At 36.6% G+C, this 14186-nt stretch overlaps 1 protein-coding gene across 1 annotated transcript; it reads left to right on the top strand.

The window, feature by feature from the left end:
* The first annotated feature begins 9271 nt into the window (after positions 1-9271).
* On the top strand, positions 9272-10386 carry LOC112193893 (ethylene-response factor C3). The gene has a single exon (XM_024334152.2). The coding sequence runs from the start codon at positions 9483-9485 to the stop codon at positions 10185-10187; it is 705 nt and encodes a 234-aa protein (XP_024189920.1). The 5' UTR covers positions 9272-9482; the 3' UTR covers positions 10188-10386.
* Positions 10387-14186: the final 3800 nt, after the last annotated feature.

Genomic DNA, 14186 nt, shown 5'->3' with positions numbered 1-14186 from the left:
ACCGTACTAAGAGTTCGACTACCAGTAGTGTCGGTTACAACTTCTTTGGTTCGGCTAGGATTCGGTTGGTTGGTTTGTCTCGGCTGAAAATGCCAGCCTTAGTCACTTCTCACAGCAGTCTGCTGATTTTCTCCAGAGATATACGTTGTGTGTGTGTGTGTGTGTGTTAGACAAGAGTAAGGCTCAAATGGGTATTCTAGCATAGCTCGAGTCTCTTTATTCTTGCCCAGTTTGCATTATGTGATTTATGTCTAGCCTAGCATGGCGAATACTTCTACCAACATTTTTTTCATTCTATACTCGGAAAAACACTTGCAATGTGAAGCTCTTTTTTTTATTTTTTATTTTTTTATTATTATTTTTTATGTCATCTAAGTATTGTATTTCAGTTAGTACCAAAACAACATACCCATTGGGGCTATCAGAAAGAGTCGTTTTACAAAGTACCCTAAAAACATATTCTAGAAGCAGAATAAGAAACCAACATACATACCCCCTGTACACCCATCTTTTAAAGTTGCGATCTGCCTATGATTCACATCTGATATACTGTTTAAGGAGAGATTATTGACTAATGAAAATTTAAAGAGAATAGCAGTGAAATTGGAGCATTATTAGAAATCCTCTAACCTAACCGGGAGACTCAGCCCACGCCCGTTATTATTATTAATATAAGAAGGATGATCAATTTGAGTAAGCACATCCATCCATCACGGCACTACACAATTAATTCATTGTTCTTTATTATTACTTTGTGCAAAATTATGTCCCTTATTTGCTTTATCAGTGAACTACAATATGTATTTGGATTGGATCTCAATCTTTTATTGGGGTCAATTATGTGGTTCCACTAATTGGATCAATAGGTTAATCATAACCCTAGTACTAAATAACTCAATCCTACTTCACCAGTAATGTGAAACTTTTGACCAAGTTCCAAACGCAAGTGCTGGAACTCTGGAAGGTTTGAACTGCAATCGGGAAACTATTATCGAAAATGAAACTCCTAGACCCTTTCACAGCTTATTAGAAAAATTTAACTCCAATAATAGTAGAACTCACAAGTAATGTCTTTTCACATCTACTGGATGCATTGGCGGACCCAGTAAGGGCCCAGTGGATTTTTTTCATGCATATGTATACTAGGAGATATATATAGCAAGGTGTTTAAGTTCTGATATTTTATTACATATAAGTCCCCACTTATCAGATTATTACACCGAGATCTGCTTCATTTGGCCCACTAAATTATAAAAGAAAATATTAGATAATAAAAGCATGTATATTTATAAGCCCATTTTCATTTGCTTCCCTTTTTTTTTTACCTGGTTGAATTTCTTTATATACTAATGGTGAAGAAAAACAAATTATACACCCCCAGTTATATGAAATTCTGGGTCCGTCACTGACTGGATGTGACGAAGGAGAAGACAGCATGTGTTTTGATAAAGGTGATATTGAGTTTTTGTTAATGTTCTAAAAATCGCTAAGTGGTAAACAAGCAGTGGGAGGGGCGTTTTTCAAAAAATTTAACTCCAATAATAGCTTAATTCAAGTAATGTCTTTCACATCTACTGACAAACAAAAATATAGCATGTGTTTTGACAAAGGCGGTAATGGGTTTTTGATTTTTTGTATATATTAAAGCATTAGAAATCCTTTATAAACAGAAGCAAGAAAACACAGCTAGCTGTGACCAATTTGAGTAAATATATCTGTCTCTGAACTACTTCAAAATTTGAGATTTTGAGTAAGCGCATTCGTCACCAAATTACTCATTCACTTCATCACCTTGAATCTTTCAACTAATTTGAGCAAGTATTTCCGTCTCTGAACTACTTCAAAATTTGAGATTTTGAGTAAGCGCATTCGTCACTAAATTACTCTTTCACTTCACCGCCTTATATCTTTTGACCAATTTGAGTAAATATATCCATAGCTGAACTACTTCAAAATTCGAGATTTTGAGCAAACGCATTCGTCACCAAATTACTCTTTCACTTCATCACCTTGAATCTTTTGACCAGAATTCCATATCTGAAAGTGAAGGTTTGAACTTCGGAAGACTTTTCAAAATACTTCTGGAAGTTCTTGCTTGATCGAAGTTTGGATATTGACCAACCTTTTATGGAGGCGGGGACTCCCTTAGCAATCATAGCTATTTTCCCATTAATACAACACTATAAAATATATTAGCCTGACCAAGCTTTTGAAAACACAGTCACCATATAGTGAGATTAAATAATCATGGGAGCTTAATTGGGTGGTAATTTACTATTAAGTGATAAGCACGGGACCTATGTTGTAAAGCTAGCTGATTATAATACCCTTGCTATAGTTCAGTCAAATATGAAGATTCAGATCTGAATGCCACCATAGCATTGAAACAGTAAGATATAACTCCAACACTATTATTTGCCTTGATATTCGTTGTCTTATTTTTTTTTTTCCCTTTCTTTCTTTCTTTTTGGGTTTTGTTTTCTGCTTCCATTGTAGTTATATTGAACATGACACTTTGGCTTGATACAACGTACCGCATGCTTGATCTATCTTCATCAATGTCTGTGGAGTGTATCCTTACCAATTCAACTAGTTAATTAGTATATTTCTTTTCAATGAGAATTCATGTCTGCTGATTGCCTCATATATATATATATATATATATATATACACACATATATATATATATATGGAAAATGATCGTTTACACAATTTTGGCCTAAAAATTGTCCACTTACTCCACTAAGAGTTTTTTCAGTGGTGTTCACCTGGTCAGTTGCTGACCAAAGAATTTATGCTCAACAACCCTTAGATTTACATCTAAGAGTGGAAAACAAAACACCTCAACTTAATAATAATTCTCTCTGCCCTTGGATGTAAATCCAAGAGTGGTTGAGCATTATTTCTTGGTCAATAACTGACCAGGTGAACATTTTCGGAGTTTTTTACTCTCATTTACCCTATATAACATCTATTGATAATATTGCCCTCATTCTCTCTCTCTCTCTCTCTCTCTCTCTCTCTCTCTCTCTCTCTCTCTCTCTCTCTCTCTCTCTCTCTCTCTCTCTCTCTCTCTCTCTCTCTCTCTCTCTCTCTCTCTCTCTCTCTCTCTCTCTCCCCTCCCCTCTTCGATCTATTCTCTCTCTCCTCCCCCCTCTCCGATTTCTTCTCTCACCGGAGACTGAATCCAGCAATGCCGTCGCCCTTTGACTCCTCTCCGACTCTCTCTTCCCCCCCCCCCTCTTCAATCTCTTCTCTCTCTCCTCCCCCCTCACTGATTTCTTCTCTCACCAGAAATTGAATCCGGCAATGTCTGCGGGTTTCGTCATCATATGCGTCACCATGGACCACCGTCGACAATCCTTGACCGGTCCTCCATATGAATAAACTGAAAAACATATCGATCTTGGTGTACCCGGATAGACAGACGATTACCAAGCCCCCAAAGAGAGATTATGGTACCCATGAAAGCCTTTGGATCATGCATGGTGCTTGGCCGTAATAGAGAACAATCTTCCCATTGCAAAATGATGGGAGGACACCGCAGCAGCGCCGGACGGGCTGAAGGACGTACGACCATCCTCTGAGATAGCCAGAGCAGCAACAAGGCGAGCGGTGATGTGATCAACCATGGTATGGAGATAGAGAGGGTGCTGAGAGGAATAAAGTTTTGGGTAAGTGAGGTTAATTAACCCCAAAATTATGCAAATAGTCATTATATATATATATATATATAGAGCTACTTTTTTCACAATCAACTAATAAATAAATTAAATCTACCTGAAGATCGATGTTCTAGAGTGTATGGAAGTGATGCCTGAAAACGCAACTACATGCACGAGGCCTATTTGTAATTTGATAAATAAAGGCCGCTTTACTGTCGGTATAATGCTTGGTCAATCAGACAATCACTGTGTTACAAAAATTGGGGACATAAGCAGTAAGAGTGATATCCAATTATATGTTTTCATTATGAAACTAGCCGATTGTAAATCAATATATATGAGCTTCTTTGTATTGGTATCGAAAAGTGGCAGAAACTTCAGCTTCTAATCTAAAATGAATCACTGGGCCAAAGAGGGTAAATATCTTATTAGCTCTTATTAATTTACAATTTTGATATTTAGTAATTACTCTCAACTAATCTACTTACCGCGACACTTTTGACACACAAAACGTAATAAATTTATATTGAATTACGTGAAAGCATAATGTGATCATTAAGGTTAACACGTGAATAGTTATTATAAAATTTGAGCATTGAACAAAAACTTAGGTGTTAATATTTTTATAAGCCATCAAAGTCTTAAATTTAAGATGTGTGACATTACTAGTCTCATTGAAAGTAACTAGAAAACCAAATGTAGGGTTTATATGTTAGGTGAGGTGGAAGTAAAGAAACATAAAGCTGAAGGAAAATACACTTTTTCTCCCTGCATAAAACATATCTTGGACACAGTTTTGAGTAGCCCAAATATTCCAAAAGTATTTGCCAAAAAAAATATTCCAAAAGTAGACTTGGTTTATTATCATTCTTCAAAATATGCATCATATACTTTATATATGGTGGCGATGCAGGTGATGATGCACACGAGGGAAATGAACCAAAACCTTATATATATATATATATATATATATATATATATATATATACAGGACCCTTCCTCTAAGGGATCCCTTTTTTTGGTATTTTATAGGGATAGGCCTTATACCAACTTTTCGATCATATTTTCACATCTTAACCGTTAAGTTTTTAGGTTCTAATGTATAGATCACTTCTGCAAATTTTCAGCCAATTTGATGATCATTAAGGCATCCAAAACTGCAATTTACCATTATAAACACGAACGGTTCCGGTTCGACAGATTCGGTCCGTTCGTGTAAATTGCAGTTTTGGATGCCTTAACGATCACCGATTTGGCTGAAAATTTGTAGAAGTGATCTACACATTAGGACCTAAAAACTGAACGGTTGAGATGTGAAAATATGATCGAAAAGTTGGTATAAGGCCTATCCCTATAAAATACCAAAAAAAGGGATCCCTCATTGGAAGGCTTCTATATATATATATATATATATATATATATATATATATATATGACTATATGCACATGAGGGAAATGAACCAAGTTCCTGATCACGATAGCTAGATACCCTGTTATCTGGTCATAGTCCTTTTGAAAGACAAGGAACGACTAAATTGACTCTCTGAAACCATCCATCTGCAATATTAATGATCGATCATGAGAAAATGAAAATGGAAGTATCAATCTGATCACCAATCGCTGTGAAGGCCAAGCCAGGCTTCAATTAATTGAATGATATGTATAGCTTAGCTAGGTTCATGCACTTATCATTAAATAAAAGGTAAAAGTTATAAATAGTTCTTGTGGTTTAGAATGATGCCTAAAATTAATCTTGTGGGTTAAAAATATTTAATTTTACTCCTGTGATTTGCGAAACTAATAGATATTTTGGCTAAATGCTGTTTTTGACAAAAATCCCTCATGTTCAAGGATAAATTTGTCATTTCAATTTAAAATAGAGGAAGAAATTAAATTAAACAATATTTGAAAAATGAAACTAAAAAAATAAGACGTTGTAGAATTCTGGTTTTTATTTATTTTTAATTTCATTTCCTATAAAAAAAATTAATTTTTTTTTCATTTTATTTATTTAATTGAGATGACAAACTTATCCTTACACATGACTTGCACATGGTAAAGTTTTTGTCAAAATTAGCTTTTGGACCATGAATTTTGCAAATCACAAAGGTAAAATTAAACATTTTGAAACCACAATATTAATATTGAGTATCACCCTAAATCATATGGATCATTTATAACTTTTACCGTAAATAAAAATAGGAGGACAGGTAGTGAGTTTCCAGAGTGTGGCAAATCCCTCTCTTTCGAGATCGAGAATGAGACTCATGCCCTACATTATTTACCTTCAAAGAGCTAATATTCTCTAATCTCATATTCAAACCTTCAAAGAGCTAATATTCTCTAATCTCATATTCAAACTTTAATTGAATGATATGTACAGCTTAACTAATTGAAGGGCACAACATATAGCTAGCCAAGTTGTTTTTCTCATATATTGTCGGCCTCTTTCTAATTTCTTCCCATTTCAGGGGAGACAATTGATTATTTGAGTTAAGGAAATTATTGGAAATCGATGTTTCTGTAAGTTTATGACAACATGTTGAATCAGATTGGGATGATTGATGAGACATGCATGGACCGTTATCGAGACATTTATACATTAACCTTTATATTTTCTGTTTTATATATTGTATGCAACTCATATGCATGTATTAAATATATTCATATATTTTCAAATTTCAGCTTTCGCTTATATGAAAATCAAGCATAGTCTGATAAATTAGAATACCCTAAAGTATATAGTAGGGAAACAGGAGAAAATATGCAATTTAAATTTTTGTTAAAATTTTACTGTACTTCTTTGAAGTAGGTTAAAAAAATTTAAAAAAACCCATCTTTTAGTTGTGTGTAAAGTTATCCGGCCTTGCTCAAAGTCTATCAGATCAACTATATAATACAAAATGTATGAATATGAGTGGGAAAATGTATATGATACTTATTTTGGTTATGACTTGATGTAGATTTTTGGCAATTGGCAAGTCTTGTTTCCTGGCAATGACCTCATTGAACACAGCATGTGTTTTTTATGCAGTGTTGTGGTTGAGCTAATTGATTTTGACCCTTATCCCTGATCCTAGTACAGTATTTCAGCAACAAAAATTCATTGCATTATTTCTCTTTCTCACTCTGTTATGGTAGAATGAAGTCAACTTGCATAACTGGGTTGCAGAAAAAGCAGTTGTAACAGTTTGTTGGTGATTTTCCTTGATTAATATATGGATTGCCACAAATACGTTCGCATGACATACATTGTTCTTCAATTTTCTTTTTGATGATTCAATTATTAATACCGTTTTGGACTCGAGCAATCAAACACCCGCAAAAGCAGAAAATTTATAAAAAAGATATAATTCTATTTCTTCCAACATGGCCACTTGTCTGCTACCCGACGTGACATTGATATCAATTGTTTCATTTTTCTGGGATAATAGAATTTGTATAACCAATAAGGAAACCAAAATCTAAAGTGGTTGTATATCTTAAATCTCATTTGGCTAGCCGTCCCGTCTGAAAAGTTGGCTCTTAATATGGTTATATATGGGCGTTATTAAGCCGTCTATTATGACAATTAGTTTTGTAGTGAAATCTCAGACTCGATCTCATTCTCCGTTGCACGATTTCAACCTTCCCTTAATCCGCAGTCACGTACAGACGAGCACGGTTTCATACTAATCTTATTTTCCATGCAACGTCTCTTTCATGAACAATGTCAAAAATTCGACTAATTATGCCCCCGCCATGCAAAATCGAATGCAACACTATTTTTAGAAACATACATCAATTACATGACAAACTCTCCTGCTACGTCTCAATAATAACAAACATTAAACAAAATTGACCACTCGAGCATGTCGAGTGATGCACGTATCGTCCAGAACTCCAGAAACAATTAGTTCTCAAATTATGTGGGAAATCAAGTGGAATTCAAGCAACTTATCGATCTGTGTATATTTGTACGTTGCAGTACTACATGGCACTGCGAGAAGCATAGATAGGAGCATTTAACAAGTGGCAAAAACCTTAAAGATTTGTTGAAGTTCACTAATGCTACTAAGTTCACCGAAAGAATAAGAAGAGGTCTCTAAAATCTTATTAATGATAGAAAGAACAAAATATACATATATATAGGTGGCAAACCCTAATCCTAAATCCCAATACGACTACAATGAGGAAATATATTATGAAAGAGCCTAGCTATAATACATTTCTAAAAACTTGAAATCCAATTTTGGCTCTGAAAATTAACATACTTAAGTATTTGCTCAAAATCGGATATAACATTAGAACTCTTTGCAATCTTCGGGGTGTTGAGTGCGCATTGACACTTAGGTTGGTACTAATAATATAGATTCTGCTTTTGGTAGAGTTTAGTGTTCATCAAGCTAAGTTCTGTTGGGGTGATCATTTGAAAAATGAAGAACCCCTTGGTCATCATACATATGCTTAAGCTGGGATAAGTCATATATATGTTTTTCTAGTTTGATGAGGGTGAAGCATATCTGGAATATGATAATCTTCTTAATCTCTCCCAAAATCTCATAATAAAAATTGAAGACTAAAGGAGATTCACGAAACTCTTACCCAACCCGCAATCAGGCCCATTGTGCGTTTTGATATTTTATTCAATCAACTCTGCTTAGTCTAGCTTAACTATATTTTTTGTTGCCTTTTAATTTTGTTGTTTTTTTTTTCTAATAAATCTTTTTCTTTTTTTTATGCAAAAAGACGATAATTAAAAGTGGATACCTCTAGGGCATCAAGAATTTACAACATCAAAGTGAAGTGCGTACGTAAGAGGCACTTTTTGGTAAAGAAGTGGTCCATTGAAGACCATTTGAGGAGCTATGACCTAGGTTTGCTAGAGCATCAGCAACAAAATTTTTTTCACGTAGTACATGAACAAAAGTAATAGAAGTAAAACTAGAAGCTAATTGCCAAATATCCTAATAATCTTGCTGATTCTCCAATGAGGACTGCTTCTGCCCTTCACAGCCTCAATAACTAATTTTGAGTCTCCTTCAGCCTGAATTTGTGTGAATCCCAGCTGTTTCTCAAAGCCATTGCTTCAGTTAAAGGTACACTGGTTGATCCAAATCCCTTAGCAGCTGCAACAAGAGGTCTCCCGGTACAATCTCTAATAAAGAATCCCCCTGCTGCAGAACTCTGCAGTTTAGAACCATCAAAGTTAATTTTGACAAAATTTGGAGGGGGAGGATGCCATCTAATTGTGGATGGATAGTTTTGGCTGGTCCTCGACCCACCAAAAAAAAAAAAAAAAGATTGTGTGAGAAAGACATAGCAATGGGCGATGAACTGTATACTGAAGACACAATCACACAACAATGGGGCTCAACTCTGGGTATGTACCACTTATAAAAAAACTCTGGGTATGTACCAAGTGGGTTGCCCTAATGAACTCCATCATCAAGCTGACGTCACAGATATTGAATTGAATTCTTTATAAACCTGACCTGACCTGGCCGCCATGTCCACGATGTCTTTGACCCACGTGGATCGACTTCCTTCTTGGACCCATTAACGACCATAGAGTTCTGCGTCGCCCCCCCTTCAATATATATTCAGCTAATCCAACCTTCTTTCCATCCCTTTCACCATTATTTTCATTTCTTTAGCCTTATATTTGTGTAAACATGGGTCCTGCTGGGTCCTTCCCTCCTTTATATGCCTCTATATAAAGTCCTAATGGTCTCAAACGATCATTTCCATAAGACATACCAAACCAGGCCACACCACTCACTAGCCAGCAACTTCGAATTACCAGAGAAGAACAAGTTCATCTGTTCAAGTTTCTAGATGGACTCTTCGGAGTTCTCTTTTGAGTCTTGTTCTTCGTTCAGCTCTCTGGGTTCTGATCTTTCCTGGGACTTGTTCAATTTTGATCACAGTTACAATCAAGTACAAGTACCCGCTCAGCTACCATTCAACGAAAACGACTCTGAAGAAATGGTTCTTTACGGAGTTCTTGCTCAGGTTGGTGCCGGAGACTCCTCCGACGCAACCAGTACTGCTCATCTTTCTAAAGATCATGAAGAGGTGAACTCCAACGCCGCCGTGGAATACGAGGAGCCTATGAAGGACGAGATAGCATATAGAGGGGTCCGCCGGAGGCCATGGGGGAAGTACGCGGCGGAGATAAGGGATTCAACCCGAAATGGGGTGCGGGTTTGGTTGGGAACTTTTGACACGGCGGAGGATGCAGCTCTAGCTTACGACCAAGCAGCATTTGCAATGCGGGGGACTCTGGCGGTACTTAATTTTCCGGCTGACGTTGTTTACCAGTCGCTCGTCGACATGAATTACGGGTTCGAAGAGGGCTCATCTCCGGTTTTGGCCTTGAAGAAAAGGCACTCCATGAAGAGGAAGTCATCGATGAACAAAAAGAAGAAGGACGTTCAGAAGTGTGATGATGATGTTGAGGAGTTGAGGTTGGAAAATGTGGTGGTTTTTGAGGATCTTGGTGCTGACTATTTGGAAGAGCTTCTCAGTATATCTTCTTAATATATATCTGAACTGCTCCATCCACTTTTGGACCTTCTTTATTTATTTTATTTTCTATTTTTGGGTAAGTTTACGAGGGCCACTAGTTTTGCTTTTCATAGATATTCATCGATCTCTCTTTTGTAATTGCCTGTAAATTATTATCAAGACAAGGATTGATTAAGCTTTATCAATAATATGAGTTCGTCAACTTCTAGCTGGGACAAGATCGGATTACGTATATATAGTTCTTTCTTTATGCTAATAGAGTAGTAGTAACTGATCACAACCAATTTGAGCTACAGTCTAAAAGCTCATAAATTATCCAAAATATCTCACAAACTAACTATAAATTTAGAGGTGAATTGTGATATACGTATGAATCATAGTTTATTTAGTGCATGATGTTGTTGGTCGATCTTCTTCCTCTTGATACCTTCTTCTTGAAAAGAGACTCAAAAGACAAGGCAATAGTTGCCAGATCATCTATTTTGATCTCTATATCCACCTAGGTGGTGCTCACCTTTTTGACAGTTTACGTTTAGGTCAGTGAAAAAAACACATCTTCCTCAACAAGAAGCAGAGCTTCTCTTCTCCTTCGCCAAGTAACTACTCCCTCCGCCTCCAAACCCTTCCACACATTTGCCCTTGGTTATAGTAAGTTACGATCGAGATGAACTACGATAACGTTAAACAAGCTCCTCACCTCTGCGAACTGAAACTCTTATCCAAGGCGCCGGAGATCGGAAAAATTGCCATGGAGATCCAAGAAATCCCAAGACCCAGCAATCCCAAATGTCTCCAAGGAGTCCAAGAAATCCGAATCGACGGCGTAAGGAGCACCAACAACCCCCTCGACCCGAAGCACCCTGACCCGGCAGTGGAACCAAAAGTCCTCTTCGAGTGTACCATCATGTAGACCTTGTACAGAATATGAATTTTCATACCTCAATTGCAGCCACCGGCGATCGAACCTACCGGAAAACACATCGAAAAAGCCACTAAACCAAGACCTATAGCCTACCCATACCGCGGCTGTCGTTCGGCCACGTCACCAGGTGAGCACGACCTGGGTAGATAGCAGAATTTTCGCTCTATATAATAGCATTTATGTGGTCAGAAGGAAAAATGACTAGTACCAAGTTGACCGAGTCACTAAATTGAATGATTGGATGAGAGTCTTTTGTCTAAAAGACTAAAAGATAATGTGCTTTTACGTGAAGATGGTGAAGCAATTAATAGTTATTGACTTGTCCACGATCTGGTAATAAGATGTTGGATGGGAAAGCGAATAACATGAAAACAGTGATGTGTGTGCATCGTATTCAATCTCAACCCGGAGGCAAACAGTGCTTTGTATTTGTCTTTCTGAGTCCAAACCAAAGCCTCGTTTTAATTGTCGGGCATCAAAGTATGAAGGCTTTGGAATTAGAGAAGGAAAGGAAGATTTCTATTACAACAGCTTGCGAATTCTGTCACACACACGTATGAATGACAAGTGTAAAACAGCTGTAGGGCATTCTCTACTTAATTAACTAATTAACCTAACTAACCTAATTAAGCAATGTAATTAGGGAAATCGGTAAATTTTCCATCGCTTCTGTTAAGTGGATTACTTGATGCATATACTCTCGCAAGCGTACGAATCGTGTCAAGTAAGGGAAGTATTTGGACCTTAATTTATCGTACCTCGGGGATTAGGTGTTTGACCTAACTGAGATAATTGGTGCTCGGACAACTCAAATGCATACAATGAAAAATAAAAATAAAATAAAGTAAAATTATATTCACAATACACCAAGCCTCGGCAATGCTCGGCTTAGCTCACACTAAGCCTAATCAAAGCCACTAACTTGTTGCCCAAAGCCCCAAATGAGTTATGCATGCACAATGGAAGGTAGAATTTTGTTTGGGAGTTTTGAATTGAGAATTAACAAAATTAAATGCAAACTAAAATAAAAGCAAACAACTAATTAGCAAGCAATAAATTAAATTCAGATTTCAAATTAAGGAAACATGGGAGTGCGGGTGATTCACACTAACTATCTTGTAAACATTGATGTCAATTTCACAAATACATGCATTTCTTATGTGTCGAGTCTCGTATCTAGTACTGGTTAAGGCTACTAAACCAATTATCATTTCGGTGTATTGACTATGCCGGTTAAGGCCACAATCAACTCTTTAATTTAGGCATTACTCCCGTTAAGGCTGCAATATCAAAAATTAGAGGCCTAGAGAGCAAGTTAATAGATATCCAAGCAAGCTCTTAACTAAAATTAAGCTAGCTAATGGTCACCACACTTAAATCCTTGATGCCACAAGACTAATAAGTTGTCAATTTATCAATCTATTCATCATAATTGCCCACAACATAATTTCAAAGGTTGACAAAGCCTAGAAAAATGCTTCTAAGGACCAATAAATTCGGATTTAAAGCATACACAATGGAAATTGCATTTATTAAAAATAAAGCATCAATATTTAATTATTTATACAAGATGAGTTAGGGCTTCACAACCCTAGTTCCCAAAATTGAACTACTCACAAATACATCATCAAATACATAAGAAATTAAGAGAAATGATATAGGAGAGATGGAACACAAGCTAGGCTCACAATTTGCTATAGGTAAACATGAACCCAACTTGAAATTAAGCCCATACTCTTTACCAAAAGTAAAATCTCTTTATGCTGATGAGCAATTGATGGTGTGGGTAGTAAAAGCCTCTTGATTTTCTTTGGAAAATGGTGGAGAATGATAAATTGGGAAGAGAGTGAATGAGAGAGAAGATGGAATTTTGGAGAGGTGTTGTGATTCTTGGCGAGGAGAAGAAGTTAGTGAGGAGAAGAAAAGATGAGATGATGAAATTTTCGTGAGGTTGTGTGGTTCTTAGTGAGAAGAAGAAAATTGGTGAGGAGGTTCTTAGTTCGGTGTCAGAGGAAGGTAAAGGAACATGAAATGGGGATTGGAGAGTGCGGCGGAATTCAAGAAGAGAGAACGATTGAATTGATTAATTAAAGGAGGTGGCTGGTCATGAAGATAGAGATGGATCAGGAACGAACAACTGAGATTGAAGAAGAAAAGAAATGGTCTGTGAGGGTGGCATGTGGTCTGGGAGGAAGGAATAAAAAGAGAAAGAAAAATAAAAGAAAGAAAGCTGCACGTGGGAAGAGGAGGGATCAGCCATGCTGACGTCAGCAAACTTTAATTCTTTTTCTTTCTTCTTCTCCATTTTTCTTTTAATCTTTCTTCTTCTCCGTCTTCTTTCTTCTCTCTTCTCAATGCACTTCCACACATATTATCGGAATTGATTGATTCCGCTCCCTTGATGGTGTTGACCACGGTTGACCTGCATTGACTATTTCGTCTTTTTTGTCAAAAATTTAAATTTGCTCTAATTTCACACAATTTTCTTTCGTTTTCACAATTCCGCTTATTTTCTACAAAATAAATAAAAATAAATTAATTACATATTAATTGATATGAGGATTTGCTTATTTATAGTGTTTTAAATATAATTACACGTATATAAATCCGTGTAATCAATGGACAGAACCATATTGGATAATTGGATTGAAGCAACACCATACATGAATTGTCCAACCTTAAATAAGTATTCAATAATTATCAAATTACTTCCCCCCTCCCTTCCTCCCAATTTACTGTCTCAAAGCCCCAATTTGGGAGGTTGGGGTTCCGTACTACTACTGCTACTGCTACTACCTCAGGTGGATTGCTAGCTAGTTGTACTTCTGACTAGGCCTAGGATCGGTTTGGCTCGGCTGGGGAACATGCCTATACCGATATCGATACCGAGTTTAAAGTCGGTTCGGTTCGGTTCGGGACGCCGGAATCTCATCTGCAATACCGATTAGGCCCGAATCCGATTGGTTCAGTACCAATCGGTACCAACTGCTTTGAATAGCAAAATTTCCAGAAACCTGAAAAAAATGCAGCATTGTAAATTTGCAAACATTTCTAATTAGTTCTCCAATGAACTTCATACACATTTATGT

The sequence above is a fragment of the Rosa chinensis genome, chromosome 3 (assembly GCF_002994745.2).
Source record: "Rosa chinensis cultivar Old Blush chromosome 3, RchiOBHm-V2, whole genome shotgun sequence".
NCBI classification, from domain to species: Eukaryota; Viridiplantae; Streptophyta; class Magnoliopsida; order Rosales; family Rosaceae; genus Rosa; species Rosa chinensis.
The sequence above is the reverse complement of the archived record's forward strand: the minus strand, read 5'-3'. Positions and strand labels throughout refer to the sequence as shown.

Bases quoted from the DNA above. Each gene is read 5' to 3' on its own strand.
- LOC112193893 (XM_024334152.2), top strand. From the start codon at position 9,483: ATGGACTCTTCGGAGTTCTCTTTTGAGTCTTGTTCTTCGTTCAGCTCT.